Source organism: Rhinopithecus bieti, unplaced genomic scaffold (genome assembly GCF_001698545.2).
Source record: "Rhinopithecus bieti isolate Rb0 unplaced genomic scaffold, ASM169854v2 scaffold_12049, whole genome shotgun sequence".
NCBI lineage: Eukaryota > Metazoa > Chordata > Mammalia > Primates > Cercopithecidae > Rhinopithecus > Rhinopithecus bieti.
The window spans coordinates 3,178,367-3,204,431 of NW_016807278.1; the positions used below are offsets into that span (position 1 = coordinate 3,178,367).

A 26,065-nucleotide genomic window follows, 5' to 3' on the forward strand; every position below is an offset into this window, starting at 1 on the left:
AATCTTGGCTCACTGCAACCTCTGCCTCCCAGGCACAAACCATCCCCCCACCTCAGCCTCCCAAGTAGATGGGACTACAGTTGCATACCACCACGCCCGGCTAATTTTTGTCTGTCTTATTTACTACTCTATGCCCAGAGCCTAGAAAATGCCTGGCACATGTTAGGATTCAATAGATATTTGTTGAACGAGGCTGGGTGCGGTGGCTCATACCTGTAATCCCAGCACTTTGGGAGGCTGAGGCGGGGGGATCACCTGAGGTCAGGAGTTCGGACCAGACTGGCCAACATGGTGATACCCTGTCTCTACTAGAAATACAAAAATTAGCTGGGCATGGTGGTGCGTGCCTGTAATCCCAGGTACTCAGGAAGCCGAGGCATGAGAATCGCTTGAACCTGGGAGGCAGATGTTGCAGTGAGCTGAGATCACACCCTTGCACTTCAGCCTGGGTGACAGAGCAAGACTCTGTCTCAAACAAAAACAAACAAAAAAGATATTTGTTGAATGAAAGAAAGTAGAGCTCTTTTGGAGACTTGGCTCACTCAGCTCTGATACTTTAGTAGGATGAACATCTGGTGGCATAGAGTAGGGACCAAGTGTCCCAGGGCCTTCTCCCAGTGTGTGGTTCCGCCTTCCCTCTGGCAGCAGTGCCCTCTGGCATCCCATGGAAGGCTCCCTGGACTCAGCATGGATGCACCCCATGGTTCAGCTGGGTGACATTTCTGTTCAGAGTTCTGGCTGGGGCTTGTCCCCACACCCCTCACCAAGGTGCATCTCCACCGAACCTCTTCCTCACGTGTCCATTCTTTTTCTCTTTTTGTTTCCCTTTCATTTTTTCTGAGAGTTATAGCTGGAAAGGACTTCAGAGATCACCGAGTCTAATTGGGTTATTTTACAAAGAACCTGAGGGAAAGTGAGGGAGGGACAAGGCCGGAATGCTGGGGTGAGAGAAAAGCTGGGAGTTCACACACTGCCTGTTCTCTCTCCTCACGTCCTTGATCCCATCCCCCAGATTGACTTCCCCACCTCTGCCTTTGACATCAAGTTCACCAGCCCCCCTGGAGACAAGTTCAGCCCCCGCTATGAGTTTGGCAGCCTCCGGGAAGAAGACCAGCGCAAGCTTAAAGACATCATGCAGAAGCAGTCCCTCTACTGGTGAGGATCGGGCCCCCACTGAATCTGTCATGTTTCATCTGACCTCCCAGCATTGAGTCTCTGTCCTGCTTTGGGAGTGGAGGTGGGAAGGGGAGGCAGCCCCCAGGCCTTTCTCCATCAGCTGACACTGGGAAAGTAGAGAGGTCAAGGTCAGGAAATTAGATCTGAGAGTACCCAAGTCCCCACCCCAGGGACTTGGTCCATACTCAGCTACCCAGGAGGACCAGAGGTCTGCCCCACGTCCCAGATGTGCTGCCTACTACCTTCTGTCCACTGGGGCAGCTGGCCCCACCACCCTGCCCCCACCTCCTGCCTTCACGTCCTGCCCTCACCTCCTGCTCCTTCCACACCAACAGCCTTTGAATTTTCTGGCCCTGTCACTTTCCAAAAGGATCAGGTGTCAAGGCAAGCTGGCAGCTCTTAAGGGTAAGCGAGTCCAGGCTGATCTCATCCTTGGGGCTGCTGCTTTCACAGGATTGGAGAAGGAGGGGTGAGAACAGAACTGGAGGAGCTGGAGGGACCCAGTTCCCCTGCCTGCTCTCTGTTTACTTCTCTGGCTCCTGCACAGCCCTGTGCGTGTGTTGTGTGTGTGGGGACATGAGAGAGACAGGGCTCATCTCTGTCCCTTATGTCCACCCTGAGTAGCTGAGTGACCGCAGACCTCCCTTCCCCCATTCTGCCCACTACACTTCATTAGCCCCTCAGCTCCCTTCTCCCATTAGACACCTGATCTCAGGCAAGGCCTAATTAGCTGCAGGTCCTTGAAAGCCGACAGCTGGTCCCTGGAGGCCCCAGGAGGCCTCTCAGCAGCCCAGACCCTGGTGTTGGGGGACCACTGCCCTCTGGTGGTTCTACTTGAGAGTAGTACCCTCAGGGTATCCGCAGGAGGGGTAGCAGATTCAGGTGCCCTTGGCCCATGCATTCTGCCTCCAACCAAGATGTCGGTGAGTTGGGATCAAAGATAGGATTTGGGCTCTGGTTCCCGAACTTTGCTTCATATTGGAATCACCTGGTGATCTTTGGCATATACCAGTGGCTGGCTTCCCCAACCATTCGGACTTAACTGGTATCAGGTGTGACTCAGGCATAGTGAGGGGGTTCACCAAGCCCCTCAAGTGGCTATCATATGCAGCAAAGCTTGGGAACCACTGAATTGCAGTGTGTGCAGCACTCCCTTGAGGGTAAGTACTGCACCCCCTGGCTGATGCTCTTCTCTCCCACTGCCCCCTACCCTCCCACCACCTTCTTCTTTCCCCATACCCACCAGGCTCACTGATGCTGACAAGAAGCGCCTGTGGGAGAAGCGATATTACTGCCACTCGGAGGTGAGCTCGCTCCCCCTGGTGCTCGCCAGCGCCCCCAGCTGGGAGTGGGCTTGCCTGCCTGACATCTATGCTCTCCTGAAGCAGTGGACCCACATGAACCACCAGGATGCCCTGGGGCTCCTGCATGCCACGTGAGTTGTAACATCCACCTTTTCTGACCATGTGTCCTTGTAGAAGCCAGAGCACGGCACTGCCCATCACTGATCTGAGCCAGCCCTGGGGAAAATGGTAAAGTGGGTGTGGATGGATATTCAGGGATTTTCCATTTCTCCTTTTTGCTTTTCCTTTCTCATTTTCCCCCCCAATGTTATATTATGGTCATTTTTCAAACATACAACAAAATTGAAAATTGTACAGTGAATACCCGTGTGCCCACCACCTAGATTCTGTCGTTAGCATTGCTCTGTGGGCTGGATTGCATACATTTCATTTATCCATCCCTGTTTCTATCCATCTATCCATCTTATTTTTTATGCTTTTTTTTTTTTTTTTTTTTTTTGAGACAGGGTCTTGCTCTGTCACCCAGGCTAGAGTGCAGTGGCATGAATATGGCTCACTGCAGCCTCGACCTCCTGGGCTCAAGCACTCCTCGTGCCCCAGCCTCCAAGTAGCTGGGACAACAAGTGCACACCACCACACCTGACTAATTTTTAAAATTTTTTTGTAGAGATAAAGTCTTACTATGTTGCCTGGGCTGGTTTCAAACTCTTGGATTCAAGTAACGCTCCCTCCTTGGCCTTCCAAAATGCTGGGATTACAGGTGTGAGCTACCATGTCCAGCCTTTCTATACATTTTGAAGTAAATTACAGTAAATTACACCATTAAACTCCCTGCTGTGGCATGCACACCATTACCTAGAGCTCAGTGTTTGTTCTGTGTTGTTTTTCTTTTGAGGCAACATTTACACATAAGGAGGTACCCAAAGTTTACCTGTATACTGGCTGAGTTTTGACAAATGCATACACCTGTGTAACTGAAATCCTTATTACCTAGTTTTATTTTAACCATCATCTCTTCCCTCTTTCTCTTGAAGGGTTCTCTGGGGACCCAAGGCTTCCAGTCTCAGATCCGTCAGGGCTGCCTTTTCTAGATGGTACCCAGGATTTCCTGCTTATTTCTCACCACTCTCAGTAATCAGTGTACCTATTCACGTGACTTGCCTTAAGGCGTTTCTGAGCCAATGGTTTTGTTAATCTCTGCTAAACTAATTCTGTCAATGTTTCTTGGCTTATATAAAATTCTGTGATTTTCTGTTATTTGCCTGGTACATTTTGCTTTAAAGGATGTTACCAAGACAAAATAATGCTTTTACCCACATCAGGGCCCTCCAGTGGTGAGAATTTCTGACACAGTGGGAGTCAAGGGAGAACTCTTTGGGAGTAGGGTTGAGGACTTTGTCCCGTTTTCTTTAAATCATCCAAGGAGTGAGAGTGGCTACCCAATTGCTCCCCCATGGTTCAAGGTAAACTGACCATGAAGAAGGCTCATTCCCAAGGGTTACTATCCAGGGTAGGTGCTAAGGATTCTTCTAGTGACTTTGGCAGAACTAGGGCCATTGCATTTTCTTTCTCCATGCCTCGGAAGCCCAGGTGTGAGGGTGCTTGGCTCACAGCTGTTCCTCAACCTGCAGCTAGGTTGTCAGGGCACTGGGCTCTGTTTTGCAGCTTCCCGGACCAGGAGGTGCGTCGTATGGCCGTGCAGTGGATTGGCTCACTCTCGGACGCCGAGCTGCTGGACTACCTGCCCCAGCTGGTACAGGTGGGTGGATTGGTTCTCCCTCCAGTTTTGCTGGTCTCATCCCCAATATCCCAAATGAGTCTGCCCCTTAGAAACCAGGGATCCCAGTGCAATAATAATAGGTGTAGGTTACAGGCAGTTTATGAAGCTTCATATTTTCTTTCTCCCTTTCTCCGAAACAGGCCCTGAAGTATGAGTGCTACCTGGACAGCCCGTTGGTGCGCTTCCTTCTGAAACGAGCTGTGTCTGACTTGAGAGTGACTCACTACTTCTTCTGGTAAAACTGCATGTAGAAAAGTGGGAGGTAGACACGTGTCTTTCACATAGGAGTATTTCACTCTTAGGCACGCAAGGGCAAGGAGCTGAGTTGTCCGAGCTTCAGTATGTTGCTGACTTACCCTGTGGCCTTGGACCAGGATCTTTTCCTCAGGGGTCTCAGCTCACCCCCATGTAACATAGTGAGGATTATGTTATCCTGTCTCTCCTCTATCCACACATGGCAGAAATAGGAAGGGGAAACAAGATGCAGAGGGGCTGTGAACTCTACTTAAAGACAGAGTGAGGGCACAGCCTGGGGTATGGGCACAGGTGAACATCTCCATATAAGCCGTACATACAGAGTGTATTTTCCCTCCCAAGTTCAGGGGGGTTTTGCAGTGAGTTGGAGCTGGACTTGACTTGTCTCCCCCTGCACCCTTGTCTTTAACCCCTGGAGTGCTCTGACTCCCGACTCCCTCTGCCTTGCAGGTTGCTGAAGGATGGCCTCAAGGACTCTCAGTTCAGCATCCGCTACCAGTATCTGCTGGCAGCCTTACTGTGCTGCTGTGGCAAGGGGCTGAGAGAGGAGTTTAACCGCCAGTGCTGGCTTGTCAATGCCCTGGCCAAACTGGCCCAGCAGGTCCGGGAGGCAGCCCCATCTGCAAGGCAGGTTAGTGGGTGAGGCTGCCTCTACCCATTTCTCATCCAGGGCTTTGGCAGCCAGTTTCTTCTTAGGAATCCTGAACAACAAGATTCCACGTGATGATTTTTGATTTCGGAGCTGGGAGCAGATGACTCTGGAACCTGTAGGCCATAAACAGGCAGTCCACAAGCTGGATACAGCCCGTGGATGTGTTTTGTTTGTCCTGTGAAATATTGAAATTTATTTAGCTGTTTGTTTTAAAGGCTAAGCACAGCTGTGTAAGTTGTTCACTGCACAAGAGCACTCAGCCAGAAGTGGCAAGTGAGGGCTGAAATCCAGCCATATTTTGTTCACCATGCTGTGACCCATGGCTTAGGCCCGATGCCACCCACAGAGGACACCTTTATCTGTTTGTATGAAGGCATTATAACCAGCGAGTGGTGTTCCTGGTTAACGACATTTAAAAATTGAGAGATTTTGTATCAACGTCCAGATTGTTAGCTTTTCTTGGCAAAAGCCTAAGCAGCTCTTCCCCCTTGAGAGACAGCCTGCCCTCTCTGTGCACTGTGGCCTGCTTCATGCTGTTCTGCCATCTGCTCCCCTCTAGAGCTATCTAGTGTTGCTGTTAGCGCACTGTCCCAGGCTGGGGTGTAGGGGATCCTCCTCCTTAAGGATCTTCTGGAGGGTGTCCACACTTCTCAGAGGGTGGTTTTCATACCAACTACTACTGACAATCCACCCCCGGGAGAGGTCCGGTTCTCGGTATGTACCCTTCATTTCACTTCTGCCGTACTCCTCCCCTTCTTTCCAGGGAATACTCCGTACGGGCCTGGAGGAGGTGAAGCAGTTCTTTACCCTCAATGGCTCGTGCCGCCTGCCACTCAGCCCCAGTCTGCTGGTTAAGGGAATCGTGCCCAGGGTGAGTGACTGGTAGGTTTGGGGCTCTCAGAGTGGGAGGGCTCAGTGGAAGTGAGGTCCTCACTAACCAGGCACGCAAGGGCGAGGAGCTGAGTTGTCTGGGCTTCAGTATGTTGCTGACTTACCATGTGGTCTTGGCCCAGCATCTTTTCCTCAGGGGTCTCAGCTCACCCCCATGTAACATGATGAGGATTATATTATTCTGTCTCTCCTCTACCCACACATGGCAGAAATAGAAAGGAGAAACAAGATGCAGAGGGGCTGTGAAGTCTGTTTAAAGACAGAGTGAGGGCACAGACTGGGGTATGGGCACAGGTGAGCATCTCCATCTAAACTGTAAAATAAGAGAGAGATTAGGAAGAAAGGCATCTTTGTGGCCTCTTCCCATTCCTCATGTGTGTGGACTTTTAGAAGCCTGACAGCTCGCAGGGTAGAGGAATTGGGTTGGAGGCTGGGCAGCTGGGCAGGTGTCTTTCTCTGATGATGATGGGGATGAAGTCAGGGGTGGTGGTGGTGATAGCTGTCATCTGTCATTTATTGAGCACTCTCTGTGCCCGGCCCTGTTCTGAGTGCTTAACGTTGGTTATGGCATTTCATCCTCACAACTCTTAGGACATTGGTACTATTGGGAGTTCCCTTTTACAGAGGAGTAAACTGAGGTATAGGTGGGACATGTGACTTACCAGAGGTCACACAACTAGTAAGCTGTGTGCAGAATGAACTAACAGGATGAGAGGTCAAGTGCTGGAACTGAGGTCATAACAAACTGAATTGGGATGATGACTATAACGAGAGAAGGAAGGAAGTTGGGTTCCTGAGAAATCCGGAAGAAACAATGAGCAGGTCTTGGGTGGACCGGCAACAGGAGGGAGGCGGCATCTTGGTCTGAAGTGGAGAGGTCGTTATCCTTTCCTGGCACAGGCCACTCTGACCCTCATCACTATCCTTTTCACCATGGCAGGACTGTTCCTACTTCAACTCCAATGCTGTCCCCCTCAAACTCTCCTTCCAAAATGTGGATCCCCTGGGTGAGAACATCCGTGTCATCTTCAAGGTGAGAATACTTTACTCAAGCCTGGTGGACCAGGGTGGGAGAGAGAAGGAGGCAGCCTAGAGTGGCATTAGATAGCTCCTGGGTGGTTCTCTTCCCATTGTTCCATGCTATCTTAATGTAGGAAAGACGATCAGGTGAAAAATGATTTAGACGAATTCTGCATGGTCCCAGAGGGCTAAGAACAGAGTGTTAGGTGTAGGGAGGCAACTGACAGCTCAATATCCCGAGTGCTTTCTAGGAGGCAGAGCTCCCTCAACAATGGGTGTGTAAGATGGTGATCCGCTTGTCCCTCGGGTATTCAGGCAGAGGCTGAATGTCACATGGCAGGGCTGATGAAGAGGAAATTAATATATCGGGTGCAGGTCCAACTAGATGAACCCTGAGGTCCCTTCTAACTCTGATGTATCCACAATTCTGAGAAGTAAATGATAGTCTTAGAGCATATAATCTAATGGGGGAGACAAAATACATGCACATGACTTAGTAACTTGTACATTTGCTGTGTGCAAGTTCCAAATCCAAAGTGTAAATATTCAAGTTTAAAAAAAGGCCTGATGGCCTGGGCGTGGCACCTCATGCCTATAATCCCAGCACTTGGGGAGGCTGAGGCATGCAGATCACTTGAGGTGAGGAGTTTGAGACCAGCCTGGCCAAGATGGTGAGACCCCATCTCTACTAAAAATACAAAACAAAATTAGCTGGACATGGTGGCAGACACCTGTAATTCCAGCCACTTGGGAGGCTGAGGTGGGAGAATCACTTGAATCCGGGAGGCAGAGGTTGCACTGACCCAAGATTGTGCCACTGCACTCCAGCCTGGGTGACAGAGTGAGACATTGTCTCAAAAAAAAAAAAGCCTGATGGTCAGAGGGGCTACATGCAGAAGTGGACCGTGAATTTAATTCAGATGGGGCCATGGGATTGAGGGACAAGCTGGAACAACACATGGGCAAACTGGGAAGGTTCCTGGGCCATCTTTGACCTGGTCTGAGCTGAGTGAGCAGGTCAGGGGTATGAGGCCGGGGAACTCCCTGTCACTGTTAGTTTAGGGTCAAGGTTGAGCACTTGGGAGACCTGAGAGCTGGGGAGGCAGTGGAGACGGGATCTGGTCACTTTCTCCCTCCATCCAGTGTGGGGACGACCTTCGCCAGGACATGCTGACGCTGCAGATGATTCGCATCATGAGCAAGATCTGGGTCCAGGAGGGGCTGGACATGCGCATGGTCATCTTCCGCTGCTTCTCCACTGGCCGGGGCAGAGGTCAGTTGGGAGTGGGAGTGAGGGTGGTAGACGGGACCCCTTTGCTTATTGTCCTTCCGCCCATTGCCAACACAAACTGTTCTCCTCCAGGAAAGTGAAAAGGGCAAGATTATTTCATGTGAAGCTGTGGGATAGCCTTAAAAGGGAGGCATGGGAGAGAGACTGTTATAAAGTGAAACAGACTTGGCGCCGTAACAGCCAAGCGTGTTGTGTAGACTTTGGATCCTGATTCAAACAAACCAATTGTAAGGAAATAGTTTTTGGGGCAGGCATGGTAGCTCATGCCTGTAATCCCAGCACTTTGGGAAGCTGAGACGGGAGAATTGCTTGAGCTCAGGAATGTTTGAGACTAACCTAGACACAGAGCGAAACCTCATCTCTAATAAAAATTATAAAAAAATTAGCCGGGTCCAGTGGCATGTGTCTGCAGTCCCAACTCTTCGGGAGGCTGAGGCAGATGGATCGCTTGAGTCTAGGAGTTCGAAGCTGTAGTAAGCCATGATGGTGCCACTGTACTTCAGACCAGGTGACAGAGTGAGACCCTGTGAGAAAAAAAAAAAAAAGTGTGTGTATATATATACATATATATATATATAGAGAGAGAGAGACAATGGAGGAAATTTGAATATAGATTGAGTTAGATTAAAGAGTGACTGTTAATTTTTTGGATGTGACAATGGCATGGTGTCTTTGTTAATGACATTTGAAATATTTATGAGTGAAATAAAGTATCTGGGATTTGCTTTAAAATACTCCAACCAAGGTGGCAGGGAGTGGAGAAATAGGGTTGTGTGATTAGCAAACAAGATTAGCAAAATGTTGACAATTTTTGAAGCTGGGTGATCGTTACATGTGAATTCATGGCACCATTCTTTTTATTCTTATATGTACTTTTAAATTCCTATAGTAAAAGCTAAAAACAAAGGGAGCAGCAGCTATGAACTGGAGAGACCAAAAAGTCACAGTATGGAATAGGAAATGTGGGAATGACCTTTCTTTCTATGGTTATTCTTTTCCTGTTATTATCAGACTTAGTCCAAATGCCTTACAGCTTAATTTATAGAGGAGCATGAGCACCGTCCTTGTAGTCCTCTCCCTGCAGTCACCTTCATTCTGGTCTGTAATGTGACCCCCATTTCTCCCCTCACAGGGATGGTGGAGATGATCCCTAATGCCGAGACCCTGCGCAAGATCCAGGTGGAGCATGGGGTGACCGGCTCATTCAAGGACCGGCCCCTGGCAGACTGGCTGCAGAAACACAACCCTGGGGAGGACGAGTATGAGAAGGTAGGGTTGGGGGTGGGGAGTGCGTCTGGGGTACGTGTGCCTGATCCAGCACACAACTCTTTAACCACAAGACCCGCACTTGCTCAGAGAAGACAGCTCAGCTTTGTTGGCAGAAGGACCTACCATTTCTTGGTTGCCTGGTGCCTCCAAATAGCTAGGGGTGACTCACTCAGATGCCTCTTGTAAGCTGGCTGAGAAAATTCTCTGATACTGGACTGCCCCTGATACTGGACTGAGAAACTTTCATTGAGTTCCTCTGGCAGATTAAGCCTTGGAGGAAGTGCCAGCTTTTGAGAACCTACCTGTATCCCTCCCAGTTGTGGATCCTGTTCAAGTTCCCTTGTGTTCTTAGAGGGTTCAGTGGTACTTTCTAGAATAAGAGTTGGTTGGAAGAGACTTTAGAGATCATTGTATTCCAGCCCCTTCTTTTCATAGCTGTGAATTAAGACTCACTCATTCACTCCTAGTTATGGAGCTGATGTGTGGCAAGGCTGTAACTCAAAGCTAGGATTGAGGTTAGATATGAGACAGACGAGTGAAAAGAGGGCTGGCTGGTTCCTGATGAACAAAGATTAGATTAGAAGTGGAGCTTTCCTGGGTGGTAGGGCCTTGGTAGCCTGCTAGGGTCCATGGGCTGTTCCCAGCCTCACAACTCTAGTCTCTCGGTTAATTAGGTTGAGGGAAGTAGGGACACTGGGAAGGAACAAATCACAATAACCAAACTCACAAGAGACTGGCTATATGCCAGAATGCTAATCATATAATTTTAACTTCAAGGTACCCAAATACTAATTTATATTGATCAATGTACTTTATCCTGGAGGGAAAACCAGCATGGGCAGCCAAGGTATAATCAGAACATTGTTCAGTGAATGTGTAATTAGATGATCTTAAATGGCTTTCAGTGTTTGTGTTCTCCAGGGCTTAATTCCTGGTCTGCTGGGCCCTCTTTGCACTCTTCTTGCGCCAGCTCATCGTCTTATGACTTCAACTACCACCTAAATGTTGATGACCTCTGAAGCCATTCCTCTAGCCCTCTTCCCTTCCTCCAGGTGGCTCTGTAGCCACCTTCTTGCTGGACTTTTCCACTTATGTTTCACCCACGTCTCAAACTCAGTGTAGGCAAAACAGCCCGCTGTCTCTCCTTTGCCTCTTGAAACCTGCTTTTTGTGTTTGCTGTTAGTCAATTGTGTGACACTCTCTGTGCGTTTACCCAAGCAAAGCCACGGTCTTCCTGATGCTTCCCTCTATCTCACTTCTGTACCAAGCTCTGTTTATTCTTCTTCCCATCTATCTCTCAAACCTATCCTCTTCTTTCCATTCTGTTACCATTGATTTTGTTCAGCTCTTTGCTGTCAGTCCCCTGAACCACTGGAATGCCTCTCCTCCATCTAGAGCCAGCCTCTGCTTGATTTCAGAGTTTTTTTTTTTTTTTTTTTTTTTAATGCAGATAAGTTCTTCAAAGCCTTCCTGTGTCCTAACAGCTAAGTCCAACATCCATAGCATTGCGTACAGAGCCTTTTATAATGCAGCCCTGCTGACTCCTGTAATCCCATCCACTGCAACCTACCATCTTATGCTAACCTATGCTCCAACTAGGTTACTAGCTGGATCATAGGCGAGGGCTACTACTTTCATTTCCTCAGTACTGTAGGCAATACTATTTCCTTTACCTGGAAAGTCATTTCTTCCCTTCTCATTCCTCAAAACTCTGCTGCTCTATGCTATACATTTCAAGACGCTCTACCTTTGGAGAGGAGTAATGATTTTTTTCCTTTCTGCTACCAACCCCCACATATACTTACTCTTTAGACTAACATGCATTTTTCAGATACTAAACACCCATATGCAGAGGCACTGTACTAGGTGCTGGAGTTATGATTACTCCCTGCCAATGTAATAGTCATATATGTGTAAATGTATGGAAATAATAATAAATGTACAAATGTACAAAAATATAATATAAAAATAAATGCACAGAAGAATGTGTGAGAATACACACACACAGAAACTAACTCTGCACGTTCATGTTTAATCTCAGTCTTTCAAAGATAGCTTCTCTGCCCTTCTAACCTTTCTGCAAGAATAATGCTGGTAGTTTCTTTCTTTTTGAGGCAGGGTCTCACTCTCTTACCCAGGCTGGAATACAGTGGTATAATCACTGCAGCCTCCACCTCCTGGGTTCATGCGATCCTCCTGACTCAGCCTCCTGAGTAGCTGGGACTACAGGCGTGTGCCACCATGCGCGGTTAATTTTTCTATTTTTTATGGAGATGGGGTTTTGCCATGTTGCCCAGGCTGGTCTTGAACCCCTCGGTTCAAGAGATTCATCCACCTCAGCCTCCCAAAGTGCTGGAATTACAGGCATGAGCCACCACCCCCAGCAATGCTGGTAGTTTCATCTGATGACTTCCAGAAGAAATAAACGAGGTATTTTTCTCTTGGCCACCTACTCAGCAAGAGAGTATCCCACACCCTACACATGAAACCCTTAAATGAGGAGGCAGAATGCCCCTTTATAGAGTGAGACTTCTTGCCAGTAAGCGGCTAACACCCTGTATAACTTAGGGAGGTGAAAAGAGTTTAGTCATTTACCCACAGGCACACAACTATTTTCTCAGCCAAAATAGGATTCATTTAAGGTAGAAAGAGCATCTGTGACAGGGAGAGGATTTGATAGAGATCCAGGTCAAGACTGGGAGTTATGCATTATGCTCCTTTTTAAGTGCTTTTATCCATTTATTTTACTTTCTTAGAAATAGTCTTTTTCTTCCAGCAGGTGAATGCTGTGATTTCTTTACAACCTTTCCATTCTTAGTTTCCAGTGGCTCCATCATCAGGTTGTAGTTCGACAAGTAGCTGGGGTGGGTGCCTTCTGTGTGGAGCTAGTTTTGCAATAGGCCGTGTGAAATAGGCAAGAAGCTGTTAGGAGAACAGATCTCTAAACCCCATGGGACTGAAAGGACCAAGTAAATACTGTATGAACGGAGGTGACAGTGCATCTGTAGGGGTTCAGAGAAGGAGTCAGTGTGAGCTGGGAAGGTCTGGAAAGATATGAGACTTGAGGTCATTGAAGGATGATGGGTGGAAATTTATGGAAGGAGGCAAGGAGGGCGGGCATTCCGTATCTAGTAAGCTTTCCCTCATTCCTAATTTCATGCATTCCTACCTGGCTATGACGGTCATTGCCCTCTGCTGATGTCTTTCCTGAGTTCTTAGGAATTCTACAAACCTCACGAAGAGGATTTCGAAGGCAGGAGTGGTCTGCTTCCTCATTCCATGTATTTTTTCTTCCTGGAAAGACAGATAAGGGGATGGATGTTGACCAGACAAAATAAGATGGAGTCAACCCCTCACCACTCCTCTCCTGCTTTAAACTCAGAAATATCTCTAACATATTTTGCCAACTAGAGATGTCTGATTTTCAAGTGTAAAACACTCTCTAGATGTGTTAAGCTGCCTCAGCTCTTCTTTGGAGTGCAGTGACTTTAATTAGATTAGCATTTAGCTGTTACCAAGAACTCTGGAAATGGGAATTTTATTTGGGGCAGAAAGAAGGATGACAGAATTCTGAGCAGGGTCAGGAAAAGATTCTTAAGTTGGCTGCCTCAGTGGCTGTACTTAAGATCATCATGGCCATTTGGGGAAGTTGTAAATGTCAGTCTTCCCATCTCTTAAGGTCCCCTCAGTCTGGGCTGATCAAGTCTGGGTTCTTGGATCAGTCCACTGTCTTTCCAACCAATCTCCCTAGAAGAAAGAAAAGAGAAGATGGTATTCAGATGAAGTGGTGAAGATATATATATATATAGACCTCCATCTTCTCCATAACACATGGGAGATGTTTCTGTGTGTGTAAGTTAGTACATGATGAAGGATGAACAGACAGATGTGAGACACTGTTGGAGTTCACAAAAGAGAGAGAGGCCAGGGCTGGCTGAGTTCTGTCTGGCTGTGGCCCCTGGAGTCCTTCCAAGCCAGCTTTATATGCTCTCCTCCCATCTGCCTTGACCCCTCTCAGGCTGTGGAGAACTTTATCTACTCCTGTGCTGGCTGCTGCGTGGCCACGTACGTCTTGGGCATCTGTGACCGACATAACGACAACATTATGCTGAAGACCACTGGTCACATGTTCCACATTGATTTTGGCCGCTTCCTGGGCCATGCCCAGATGTTTGGCAACATCAAGCGGTAAGTGATCTCCTGAAGCCAGGGTGTGAGTGGAGGGCAAGGAGGTGAGCAACAGTGGTTCAGAGCTGGAACACAAGCCCATGACGGAAGCAGCTGGGCCTCAGTTCATGGTCCCAGGGCTGAGCAGCATTGGAGGAGAGAAGACTGATAAAGAGGTCAAGTCTTTGCAGGGCCTTGCAGAAGAATGTAGGGACCAGCTGTTCTTCCCTACCAAGGACTGAACAAAGGGAAATGAACCCAAACTGTAGCAAAAAGGAATGCAATCAGATCTCCAGAAAAAAACATTGCCAGCTCACAGATAAGGAACCAATGAAGGATATAGAGATCTTTTAAGATTAAGGTAGGAAAGGAACAAAGAAAAAGTTAGAGCCCCATCTATCCAGTGTGTCTATGTGATCAGGGATGAGGAAAACTGACCCCTGATGCAGCCCATATGGTGGGCTTCCTCCTCCATGTTGACCTTCTCCTTCTACCTGTATGTTCCCTTTGGCTCAGGGACCGTGCCCCCTTTGTCTTCACCTCGGACATGGCGTATGTCATCAATGGGGGTGACAAGCCTTCCAGCCGCTTCCATGATTTTGTTGACCTTTGCTGCCAAGCCTACAACCTCATTCGCAAGCACACCCACCTCTTCCTCAATCTTCTGGGCCTGGTGAGGAGCTCCATCCCTTTCCGAACACCTTCTTATTACCTGGCACCATCTTTAAGACTTCCCTGTCTTGCTGCAGAGGATTTCTAGAGATTTACCTCTCTGAGCCCCAACTGAATACCTGCCTGCTCTAGATAAAGGCAGGGACCCAGACTACCTGAGGACAGTGATGTCTGTGTAGGTGTCTGACTCCCTGTTCCAGCCCCTCAGTTCCTGTGGCCCTCCGGCCACTGCCCACAGCATCTGTCTACCACCCTCTAGAAGGGTTAGGGAGCCTAGCTGTAGAAAACCTTGCCTAAGGGTGGTGAAGCAGCAAGAACTCTCTGTTGTTACAGGCACCCTCTCTTCTTCTTTCTGCTCCTTCTAGATGTTGTCCTGTGGGATCCCTGAGCTCTCAGACCTGGAGGACCTCAAGTATGTGTACGACGCCCTGAGGCCTCAGGACACAGAGGCCAATGCCACTACCTACTTCACTAGGTAACATGATTCCCTAAGCGAATCAGCACTGCCCACCCTGAGTAATTCCCAGCCCGCCGGATTGGCAGGAGGAGGATTGGGGAAAGGTGAAAGGCTTAGCTCAGATGCTAGAGCCTAGAACTGACCACGTGGATATAATGTCCCAACTTTGCCCGTGATTTAGGTAAATCATTTTGCTTCTCTCAGCCTTGGTTTCCCATCTGTGTTTTGATGCTACCCTTTGCACACAAGGGTATTTGCCATCACTCTTATCTACACTCTCACCAGGTCCCAGTCAAATACTTTGCCTATGGGGCAAGGTATAATGTGGCTTTTTAAATAATTTTTAACTTTCTTGGTCAGACCCTTCCCCCTTGCCAAAATGTAGAGTTCCATGATTCTGTTTCCTCATATTTGACAATGTTTTTAGGCATGCTGTGTGTGAGGGCAAGGATGTGTTTATCTATGAATGCCTACAAAATGTTGTCCACGCAGATAATGTTCTCCACTCTTTTTGGAACTCAGAGAATTAAACTTTCTCTGTTAGGTCTCCTAACACAGGACCTCTCCCTCTGATTTGAAATCTCTAGATTCAACAGTGCTTGGTGAGGTTCTATTGTACTGAACCTTGAAATTTTTTGACCATGATATTTAGACATTTACACAGGGTTCCTAGTTCCTTTCTACCTTGGTTTGATGGTCTTTGGCTCAGGTGGGCAGCCAGGGGAGGAGATAAGACCCTAGGGTTCACATGAGCAAATTGCATGAGATAATTGTGTGCCAATCATTTGCTTTATGGGGATATGACACAGAAAAATGGTTTGTCTGAGCTGAGCTGATTGTTAGTCTCAGTAGTCAGTAATATTCCTTGGAACACCCCTGTCGAGGCAGCAGGAATTTGGGTTCATAGTTATATCCTCTTTTCTCATCCTCCTGCCAGGTTGATTGAGTCCAGCCTGGGCAGTGTAGCCACAAAGCTCAATTTTTTCATCCATAATCTGGCTCAGATGAAGTTCACGGGCTCAGATGACCGGCTGACCCTCTCCTTTGCCTCCCGAACACACACTCTCAAGAGCTCTGGCCGAATCAGTGATGTTTTCCTCTGCCGCCATGAGAAAATCTTCCACCCCAACAAAGGCTATGTAAGTGTTTTCTCCAATCTGACCCCCTTTCTTGCTCTCTGCTGACCCTGGTTTATTGGGGTCCTGACTTTTTTCACACTTGCACAGTGGGCACAGGAGTTGACCAAGCATCCTGTGCTGGGAGCAGTCCTGGACCACTTCCCTCTCCTTTGCTCACGTGACCTGCCTAGAATTGGGGAACTGAATTGGATGGTTATTCCCTCTGAGTCAAGGATCCTGGCGACATATGTGGGAAGTCTGCTTTTAGATTCCTGTGTATGTGCTATCATCTGTCTCCACTGGAGAGACTCTTGCCCTCTTCCTTCTGGAACGTGCCCCTCCCCTCAGCACATACATACACTTCCAGACCTTTCCTACCCCCTTCACTGGGTGCAGAGTGCTCGGCAGGTACACCCTAAGATCTGGACCTTTGCAGATATATGTGGTAAAGGTGATGCGAGAGAACACTCACGAGGCCACGTATATCCAGCGGACCTTTGAGGAGTTCCAGGAATTACACAATAAGCTGCGGCTGCTCTTCCCTTCTTCACACTTGCCCAGGTAGCTGCCCCCTTTACCATCTGCACAGAGGGATGCCGGGGAGGGGGAAAGGATACGGGATGGGAGTTGGGCAGGACTGCAGGGGCAGAAAATACCCTTTTGGACTAAACATCTGCCTGCTTTGCTTGGCCTGGTATGGAGTTTGATGACAAGTGCTCCCCCTGCTGGCCAAGCTCTCCTTGCACGCAAGAGCTCTCACTCTGAGCCCACTGACCAGAAGGGAAGGCATGGTGAATTTGATGTTTCAACATTTCTAATTTTTTAAAGAGTTACACCATTTTTCAAATGGATAAGCAAAATGTCATATGTATATACAGTGGGATATTATTCAGCATTTAAAATGGAGGGAAATTTCGACATGGGTAACAACGTGGATGAACCTTGTGGACATTCTGCTAAGTGAAATAAGCCAGTCGCAAAAAGACGAAAACAGCGTGATTCCACTTATCTGAGTTACCTGGAGTAGTCAGATTCCTAGAGACAGAAAGTAGAAAGCTAGTTGCCCAGGTCTGATGGGGGAGAGGTGTGGTTGTTTAATGGATACAGAGCTTCAGTTTTGCAAGATGAAAAGAGCTATGAAGTGGGATAGTGGCGATGGTTGCACAACAATGTGAATATGGTTAATTCCACAGAACTGTACACTTAAAAATGGTTAAGATGGCAAATTTTATGTTATATGTATTTTACTGCAATTTTTTAAAAAACTACTTTTCAGGCTAGGTGCAGTGGCTCATGCCTGTAATCCCAGCACTTTGGGAGGCCGAGGTGGGCAGATTGCCTGAGGTCAGGAGTTCGAGAGCAGCCTGGCCAACATGGTGAAACCCCATCTCTACTAAAAATACAAAAATTAGCGTGGTGGCATGCTTTTATAATCCCAGCTACTGAGGAGGCTGAGGCAGGAGAATTGCTTGAACCCAGGAGGCACAGGTTGCAGTGAGCTGAGATCACGTGAATGCACTCCACCCTGGGCGACAAAGTGAGACTCAGTCTCAAAACAAACATACAACTTTTTAAATGAATTTTTTGGCTGGGTGCAGTGGGTCACACCCATAATTCCAGCACTTTGGCAGGCAGAGGTGGGCAGATCATGAGCTAAGGAGTTCGAGACCAGCCTGGCCAACATGGTGAAACCCCCCTCTACTGAAAATACAAAAATTAGCTGGGCTCAATGGTGCGTGTAATCCCAGCTACTGGGGAGGCTGAGGCAGGAGAATCGCTTGAACCTGGGTGGTGGAGGTTGCAGTGAGCCGAGATTGCACCACTGTACTCCAGCCTGGGCAACAGAGCAAGACTCCATCTCAAAAAAAAAAAAAAAAAAAAAAAGGATTTTTACTTTGATGGGAGAAACTGAGGGCTCCCAAGGCATTTCTGGGGAGCCATAGGACTCTGGCCAGCTGTTTGGTTTTCTTGTCTGGGGCCCTTGGAAATGTAGGTGTAAGATGCTGAGCAAGTGTCAGACCTGGGCACAGATGTGCAGCACAGGAGGAATTGTGAGGGTCCCTAGAAATGAAGGCTGCTGGGAAATGGGTGCCAGGGGACTGGAAATGCAAATGAAATGTGTGAAAAAAGTCCATTGTGTCCATTTTCTTTCCCCATCTTCACCTCCTGCATCCCTGCTGCCTATGCTGCCACACCAGCTTCCCTAGTCGCTTCGTGATCGGCCGCTCCCGGGGAGAGGCGGTGGCCGAGCGGCGGAGGGAGGAGCTAAACGGTTACATCTGGCACTTGATCCATGCAGCCCCTGAGGTGGCCGAGGTGGGTAGGCTTGCCTCTCCTCCTGGCTGTCCAGGCTGGTGGGGGTGGTTGGGGAGGCAGGGGTGGAAGCATCCAGAGCCACTAGGAGTCAGGAACAGGACTTGGACTTCGGGGTCTGTGGGCTGAATGACCAATGCTCCAGTCTGCAGAAGACAGGAGGCGGGTGGGTCTAGCCTCACAGGGTTATGCACAGAAATGCAATTAAACAGAAACGTGAATGCATCCAGGCACATGGTCTGAGAGTGATGAGAATGAGCAGAGCCTCAGAAAGGAAGGCTCCTCCTTGAGGAAAAAATTTTTTGAGCAGGTTGAGTATGTATCATCAACCTAGATTTTGTTTTAAAACAAGTAGTATTATAATGGCCCTAACAAAGTCATGAGGAATCCTATTATTAAATACTTTAACAAATCATCTGACCCTATTGTCCATGTTTCCTTCCTATTTGTCCATATGCAAGCATGATTTTTACAGTTTTATAGTGGTCATACCTTAAGTATAACTCTAGATTCTGAGCTTTTTTTCCCTTAGCGTTTATAGTAGGCATATGCTATAACTTTAAATATCTGCTCCCCCAAACACCAACTTGCAGTATCATATTCTTAACCATTTTATTTTTGGAAGATATTTAGAGTATGTCTTTTTTTTTTTTTTTTTTTTTTTTTTTTTTTTTTTTTTTTTTTTTTACCAGTATTAATGTTCAAGTGAGTATTTTCACACAGTTTGTTTGTTTGTTTTCTGAGACAGGATCTTGCCCTGTCATTCAGTGCAGTGGCACAATCACAGCAGCCTCAACCTCCCAGGCTCAAGTGATCCTCCCACCTTAGCCTCCTGAGTAGCTGGGACTATAGGCATGGGCCACCACACCCCGCTAGTTTTTGTATTTTTTTGTAAAGATAGGGTTTCACTGTGTTACCAGGCTGGTCGCAGACCCCTGAGCTCAAGCAATCCTCTGGCCTCAGCCTCCCAAAATGCTGGAATTACAGGCATGAACCACTGCACTCAGCCCGTTTTTTCTTTTTAAACTTTTTAGTATTAAAACTTTAAAACATGCAGAAAAGTAGAGAAACAATATAATTAGCACCTCTATATCTATCACCTAAACAGTTAACATTTTGCTATATTTGCTTCATCTATTTTTTAGGAAATATTTAAAAATAAATTACAGGCTGGGTGCAGTGGCTCATGCCTGTAATCTTAGCACTTTGGGAGGCCGAGGCAGGTGGATCACCTGCGGTTAGGAATTTGAGACCAGCCTGGCCAACATGTCTCTACTAAAAATACAAACATTAGCTGGGCGTGGTGGCGCATGCCTGTAGTCTCATCTACTTGGGAGGCTGAGGTTGCAGTGAGCTAAGATTGCCCCACTGCACTGCAGCCTGGGCGTCAGAGCAAGACTCCACCTCAAACAAACAAACAAAAAAGTAAATTACAGACATCATAATACGGTACCCCCTAAATAGTATGCATCTCTAAACAATAAAGGCTTATTTTTAACGTAACTACAGTATTATTATATTATCCAGTACATAGTCCATATTCAGAATTTCTCTGTCATCCCCCAAATTCCTTTCACTGTTGGCTTGTTAGAACTATAATCCACATAAGAACTGCATGTTGTTGGTTGTTATATTTCCTAAGTCTTTTTACATCTGGAACAGTCCCCTTCCTTTTTGTATTGGGCCATCGTCTTATTGAAGAGTGGCCCTGTTTCTGATTCTGTTCCAGTGTGATTTGGTGTACACCTTCTTCCACCCACTGCCTCGGGATGAGAAGGCTATGGGCACCAGCCCAGCTCCTAAGTCCTCAGGTACAGTATCTTCTCTGAGACCTTTCTGCCAACTCCTCTGAACTACCCCAAGGGTAACTGCTTCTGCCCCAACCTCTTCTCAGTTCTCTCTCCTTGACTTGCCTCCTGTTCCTTTTCTTACTCTCCGGGGAATCTAGTTTCCCACTCAGGCTGTGGGGTCCATAGCTCCTTACCTGGGTTCCCCACAGGGTGGATAATCAGTTGATTATACCCTCAGACCCATCCCAACCCAGTTAACTCTAATCACATTCAGACTACACTTATGTAGATGCCTCATGAGTATCAGGAACCTGACGTGGAGAGGCTGGGGCAAGGGGGTTCAGAAAGAAAACAGAAACCCCTGCCTGGCCTCTTGACCCTTCTTGGTTTCGTTTGTCCCTACAGATGGCACATGGGCCCGGCCCGTCGGAAAGGTGGGAGGGGAGGTGAAGCTGTCCATCTCCTACAAAAACAATAAACTCTTCATTATGGTGATGCATATTCGGGGCTTGGTAAGTGCCTGCACAGCCCTGATTTTTTTTTTTCTTTTTTAATCTTTCTTGAGCTACTTTTTTGTCTGGGCAGACCTTCTTTGCCCCATGTCATATGGGTAACCACCACAGTCTACTGAGCATCCACCATGGACCTATAACCATAGCAAGCCTATGGTTTGACCAGGCAATACATGATACAGCTTTTTGTAGCTGTGGTCTTTGACAAGTAACCTAATCATTCTGAGCCTCATTAGAATGAGGAAAATGTTAGCACCTACCTCATAGAGTCATTATGGGGATTAAATGAGATAATGCTTGTGGAATACTTAACACCATGCCTGGTTTTATTAGAATAATGATTATTATCATAATTATCATAAGGGAGAGGCCCAAGGGGCTCATTACCTGGCTATAATGATTCAGCAGCCATGTGACATCCTTTGACCATGATCAAGGCAGTATATAATTACTAAATTTTTGGTATGAGTTCTAAGAACATTGTGACTAGAAGAGGAAGGGAACTTTTTTTTTTGAGATGGAGTTTTGCTCTGTCACCCAGGCTGTAGTGCAGTGGCGCGATCTTGGCTTACTGCAACCTCCTGGGTTCAAGCGATTTTCCTGCCTCAGCCTGAGCAACTGGGACTATAGGCACATGCCACTACACCTGGCTAATTTTTGTATTTTTTTAAATTAGAGATTGGGTTTCATCATGTTAGCTAGACTGGTCTCAAATGCCTGACTTCAGGTGATCTGCCCGCCTCAGCTTCCCAAAGTGCTGGGATTACAGGTGTGAGCCACCACACCCAGCCAGGAAGGGAACTTGAATACTTGCATTGTGCTGTATCCTATGTTAGGCATTTTGTGTAGGTTGGGGCAGTGGGATATGGCAGGAGGAGCATGAACATTCATCTATTTATTCTTCATTCATGAGCATGAACATTCATCCATTTATTCTTCATTCATTCAATAAATGTTTGAGTGACTGCTGTATACTGATACATTAGCTCTGGGTATGGGGAAAAACAAAACAAAATCCCTGCCCTCAGGCGGCTTACATTCTAGTTGGAAAGGGCAGACAGGCAGATAAGTAAAATATATGGCATAGAAGATGGTAGTAAGAGCTATGGCAAGAAATAAAGCAGAGAAGGAATGCTAGGATGGAATGAAGGGAGTGGAATTTGCAGAGTGGTCAGGGAAGGCCTCATTGCTGAGGAGGTGTCTTAGCAAGTTGGAGAAGGTGAGGGAGGGAGCCATGTTTATGCATCTGAGGGTAGACTGTCCCAGGCAAAGGGAGCAGTTAGATCGGATAGCTCAAAGCTGGGAGCCTGCCAGGGGTGCGTCAGAAACGGCAAGGGGCCAGTGGCTGAAGCTGATGGAGCAAAGTCGAGAGGAGTGGATGATGAGGTTGGAGAGGGTATGATGGACCAGCACCTTACCCTGATAGTAAGAACCCTGGCCTTTTCCCTGAATGAGATGGGTTTTGAGCAGAGGCATGACATGATCTGACTTAGGTTTTAAAAGGATCAGGCTGGGTGTATCACTAGTTGGCTGCCCTTGAGCAAGCAACTCAATCTCTCTGACTCATTCTCTACCTCTTAGGGGTTAAGTGGACCAAATGACAAAATAGACAAGGATAGTAGATATGGCAGGAAGATGGGAACATGATGGTTCACTCAAAACAGAGCACATTATGGGATGTCCCGAGGATTTGGATAAAAAGTATAGACTTGATATCATAGACAAATCAATTGATGTTTTAATAGGACACAGTGTTACCATGGTAGATATTTTTATCAGAATGGAGTGAGCTTGAAAGCAGACAAATAAACTAGTCGTGCATTGCAAGACGCCAGATGGCAGATGACAGTCTGGATCAGAGTGTGATCACAGGAATGGTGATGAAGAGACAGATGTTAAAAATCTTAACATTTTTTGGTTCTCATTCTATTGTAGCAACTGCTCCAGGATGGAAATGACCCTGACCCCTATGTGAAAATTTACCTCCTTCCTGACCCTCAGAAAACCACTAAGAGGAAAACCAAAGTGGCCCGGAAAACCTGCAATCCTACCTACAATGAGATGGTGGGTGGGGAAAATGGTGGGGTAGGGCAGGGGTTGGCAACCTGTGCCTGTTCTCCTAGCTAAAGTCGTATTGAAGACCGTATTAAGACGTCATATTAAGAACACGGCTGTACTTTCTGATGTAGGTGTTGCCTGTGGCTGCTTTCATGCTGCAATGGCAGGATTGAGTAGTTGTAACATAGACCATATGGCTTATCAAGCCTAAAAATATTTACTGTCTGTCCCCTTACATAAAAAGTTTGCCAGCCCTTTTGGGCTGGGATTTCATGGCTGGGGTCTGGCCCTATCCTGTGGGAAGGAGAAGCCTGCCGGTCCTGTGCTGAAAATGAGCAGTGGCCCCAATACAAAGCCCTCACCTGCTTGAACTCTGAGCAAAGAACAGAGTTCATTAGTGCTTCCCTTGGAGTCTGTGTACCTTGTGTACCTTCTGTATGACCTGGGACTCTGCAGGGTCAGTGCTAGCCTCAGCTGGATCAACCCCCAACAGACTTTACCATCTCTCTCTCTCAGGTTCCCTCTGGATTCTTCTTGTTCCTTCTCTCACCACTTCCCTCACCCATCTCTGTTTGCAGTTGGTATATGATGGGATCCCCATGGGAGACCTGCAGCAGCGGGAGCTCCAGCTGAGTGTGCTGAGTGAGCAGGGATTCTGGGAGAACGTCCTCCTCGGTGAGGTGAACATCCGCCTGCGAGAGCTGGACCTGGCTCAGGAGAAGACTGGCTGGTTCGCACTGGGATCTCGAAGCCATGGCACCTTGTGAGCCCAGCAGAGCCACCACCCAGGATCCCAGGCTGGTGGTGGGAGCTGGGGGAGAGGACTCTCCCCTGCGAGACTCTTCCTTGTGAAGGGCCAGGGCCCTGGGCGGGCCTCCTGCTCGGTCCAGGTGATTCTGGCTTCTGTAGTAGGAGACAGGGAGAGTAAGACATGCTCTGCTGTCTCTTCCTCTGGAGACTGAACTGGGTTGGTTGTGATGAGCAGCCCCTTGGAGGCTGTGAGGTTGCAGCAAAGTTTTAAGTTTACCTTGTGTCAAGGGAGCAATGCTTGGTTTGGGGAGTGTGTGGGGTGGGCTGTATGAAGTAGCATTTTGGGGGTGGGTGGGTGGATATCTTTATTTTATTTTAAAAAATGAAATAGTGATGTTGTCCTAACTGGGACAGGAAGCCTTGCGAGAAGGGACATACCTATGCCCCAGAAGGCAAGAGAGGAAGACTATTTGGACTTTTTGTATGATTAAGGTTCTTATTGGACTTTTCCCTAGGTTTTTTGTTGTTGTTGTTGTTGTTTTGTTTTCTAGCTATAGGAACTATTAGGGGAGGGGCCCAGCGGGTCCTCGGCCAGAGCCCTCTCTAAGGACGGGTTGGGGAGGGCTGCCTGTGCTGGACTGAGGCTTGCGCCACTGGGCCTTTCTGATTTTGCCTCCAAAGGAGAGCGCTGTGATACCTACATGTGTAAGGAAGGGCCTTCCGTATTGGGGTTCTGCCAAGGACCCGTATTCAGGGACCCATGCTCTTTTTGGGGGACTTTTCCTTTTGTCTTCCCTACTTTATTAGGACTTGCCCTGAATACCATTTTCTACTCCTTACCCCTTCATTCTCCCGGGCCTTCTGGGGATCAGCTGGTCTCTATGAATATGCTGGGGGTGCTTCCCCATAGGTCTTTCCCTTCATTTCTCTCTGGTGGGACAAAATGCTGACTTAGTCCTTAGATGTAGTTTCACCCAAGAGCATCTTGGCCCTGGGAAGAGGTCCCTGGGCTGCAGATGCCACTGTGACTGCTTGCTAGGTAGCCTCTGGAAAGCATTCACCATCCATCACTCCCCACTTCTTTCTGCTGTGCTGCTTCCCTCCCAAACTCCATTTCTGTCACCCTTTTTATAAGACTTTTCCTCATTCTGTGGGGCCATAAACCTATTTAGTCTGGAGCCAAAGGGATGCCCTATCTGAAGGAAAGGGGCATGGGGTGGGGGATTCCATCAAAACTGTTGTTTTTTGCCCCATGATTTTTCTTTGGTCAGTAGGAGGCTGGATTGGAGTGGTGATTATTCCCCTGGAGCTAAGCTCAGGAGCCCAAAGGGAGAGACTGAGACCGAGTCTCTTATCTCTTCATATTCTTTATTCCCTACCAGATGGGTTTTAAAAATTTTTTAATTTTTTTTGGAGACGGAGTCTCACTTTGTCACCAGGCTGGAATGCAGTGGCATGATCTCGGCTCATTGCAACCTCTGCCTCCTGGGTTCAAGCGATTCTCCTACCCCAGCCTCCCAAGTAGCTTGGAATACAGGCATGCACCACCACGCCCAGCTAATTTTTTGTATTTTTAGTACAGATGGGGTTTCACCATGTTGGCCAGGCTGGTCTCAATCTCTTGACCTCGTGATCTGCCTGCCTCAGCCTCCCAAAGTGCTGGGATTAAAGGCGTGAGCTGCCACGCCCGGCCCCAGATGGATTTTACATTTGCTCTTTTGTGTTTCACTCCAAAGGGTTGTCTTCCTTGCCAAAAAGAGGGAGGGACTTGGAATTTGATATTAACTTTTAAAACCAGAATTGGCTAGATATTTCCCCTGATTGGGAGAAGAGTGAAATGAGGACATTCTGTAAATTGTCCCTCCCTAATTCCAAGGATCAGAAACTCCCCGTTTTGTTGACTCATTCCATAACTGGAGAAAGAAGCTCCATTGACCGAAGCCACAGGGCAGCACGGAAGTTTAAATTTTCTCTAAAATTAAAATGCCAAGGATAAAGCTGGCTGCTTCCGGCGGGGGAAGGGGAGTGGGCGGTGAAACTTTTCCAGATGAACGGACCATAAATGTGTTACTGGCTCTGTGCCTGTAGCTCATTTTATTATGACCCTGTATGCTCCTGATTTAAAGAGATCTGTGTACTGTTTACTTCCCACTTCCCAGAATCCCTTGTATCTCCTTTCTTGGGAATTGTATTTTCTAATAAATGACATTTGAGGAAAAAATGAAATGATAATTTTATTTATTTTTTTGACACAGGGTGTCTCTCAGTCGCCCAGGCTTGGAGTGCAGTGGTGAGATCTAGGCTCACTGCAACCTCCACCTCCTGGACTCCATCCATCCTCCCATCTTAGCCTTCCTAGTAGCTGGGACCACAGGTGCACATCATCATGCCTGGCTAATTTTTTTTATTCTTTGTAGAGATAGGGTTTTGCCATGTTTCCCAGGCTGGTCTTGAACTCCTGGGCTCAAGTGATCCACCTGCCTCAGCCTCCCATAATTTTCTTTTCTTTTTTTTTTTTTTTTTGAGACGGAGTCTCGCTCTGTCGCCCAGGCCGGAGTGCAGTGGTGCAATCTTGGCTTACTGCAAGCTC

The 26,065-nt window shown here is 47.6% G+C and overlaps 1 protein-coding gene and 1 long non-coding RNA gene across 4 annotated transcripts in view; one reads left to right on the forward strand and one right to left on the reverse strand.

Moving 5' to 3' along the window:
• The window catches only part of PIK3C2B (phosphatidylinositol-4-phosphate 3-kinase catalytic subunit type 2 beta), a 71,008-nt gene extending 45,319 nt beyond the window's left edge, over positions 1-25,689 (forward strand). For 2 of the 3 annotated variants that reach the window (XM_017881025.1, XM_017881026.1), the window contains 19 exons: positions 1,013-1,155; positions 2,423-2,611; positions 4,146-4,239; positions 4,401-4,495; positions 4,966-5,146; positions 5,931-6,038; positions 6,999-7,091; positions 8,222-8,351; positions 9,502-9,638; positions 13,657-13,826; positions 14,322-14,478; positions 14,843-14,952; positions 15,872-16,073; positions 16,489-16,613; positions 18,251-18,368; positions 20,095-20,176; positions 20,561-20,667; positions 22,603-22,731; positions 23,304-25,689. In XM_017881025.1, the coding sequence (XP_017736514.1) occupies positions 1,013-1,155; positions 2,423-2,611; positions 4,146-4,239; positions 4,401-4,495; positions 4,966-5,146; positions 5,931-6,038; positions 6,999-7,091; positions 8,222-8,351; positions 9,502-9,638; positions 13,657-13,826; positions 14,322-14,478; positions 14,843-14,952; positions 15,872-16,073; positions 16,489-16,613; positions 18,251-18,368; positions 20,095-20,176; positions 20,561-20,667; positions 22,603-22,731; positions 23,304-23,492 (2,559 nt within the window). In that variant the 3' untranslated portion in view covers positions 23,493-25,689. Of the gene's footprint in view, positions 1-1,012; positions 1,156-2,422; positions 2,612-4,145; positions 4,240-4,400; positions 4,496-4,965; positions 5,147-5,930; positions 6,039-6,998; positions 7,092-8,221; positions 8,352-9,501; positions 9,639-13,656; positions 13,827-14,321; positions 14,479-14,842; positions 14,953-15,871; positions 16,074-16,488; positions 16,614-18,250; positions 18,369-20,094; positions 20,177-20,560; positions 20,668-22,602; positions 22,732-23,303 lie in introns of those variants that run through there. The other variant, XM_017881028.1, reaches the window with a different exon arrangement.
• Positions 8,853-23,418, reverse strand: LOC108535190 (uncharacterized). The gene is made up of 3 exons (XR_001887160.1): positions 23,334-23,418; positions 12,808-12,932; positions 8,853-8,893 (listed from the first exon to the last, which is right to left on the reverse strand). It is a non-coding gene; the product is annotated as an uncharacterized LOC108535190 (long non-coding RNA).
• Positions 25,690-26,065: the final 376 nt, after the last annotated feature.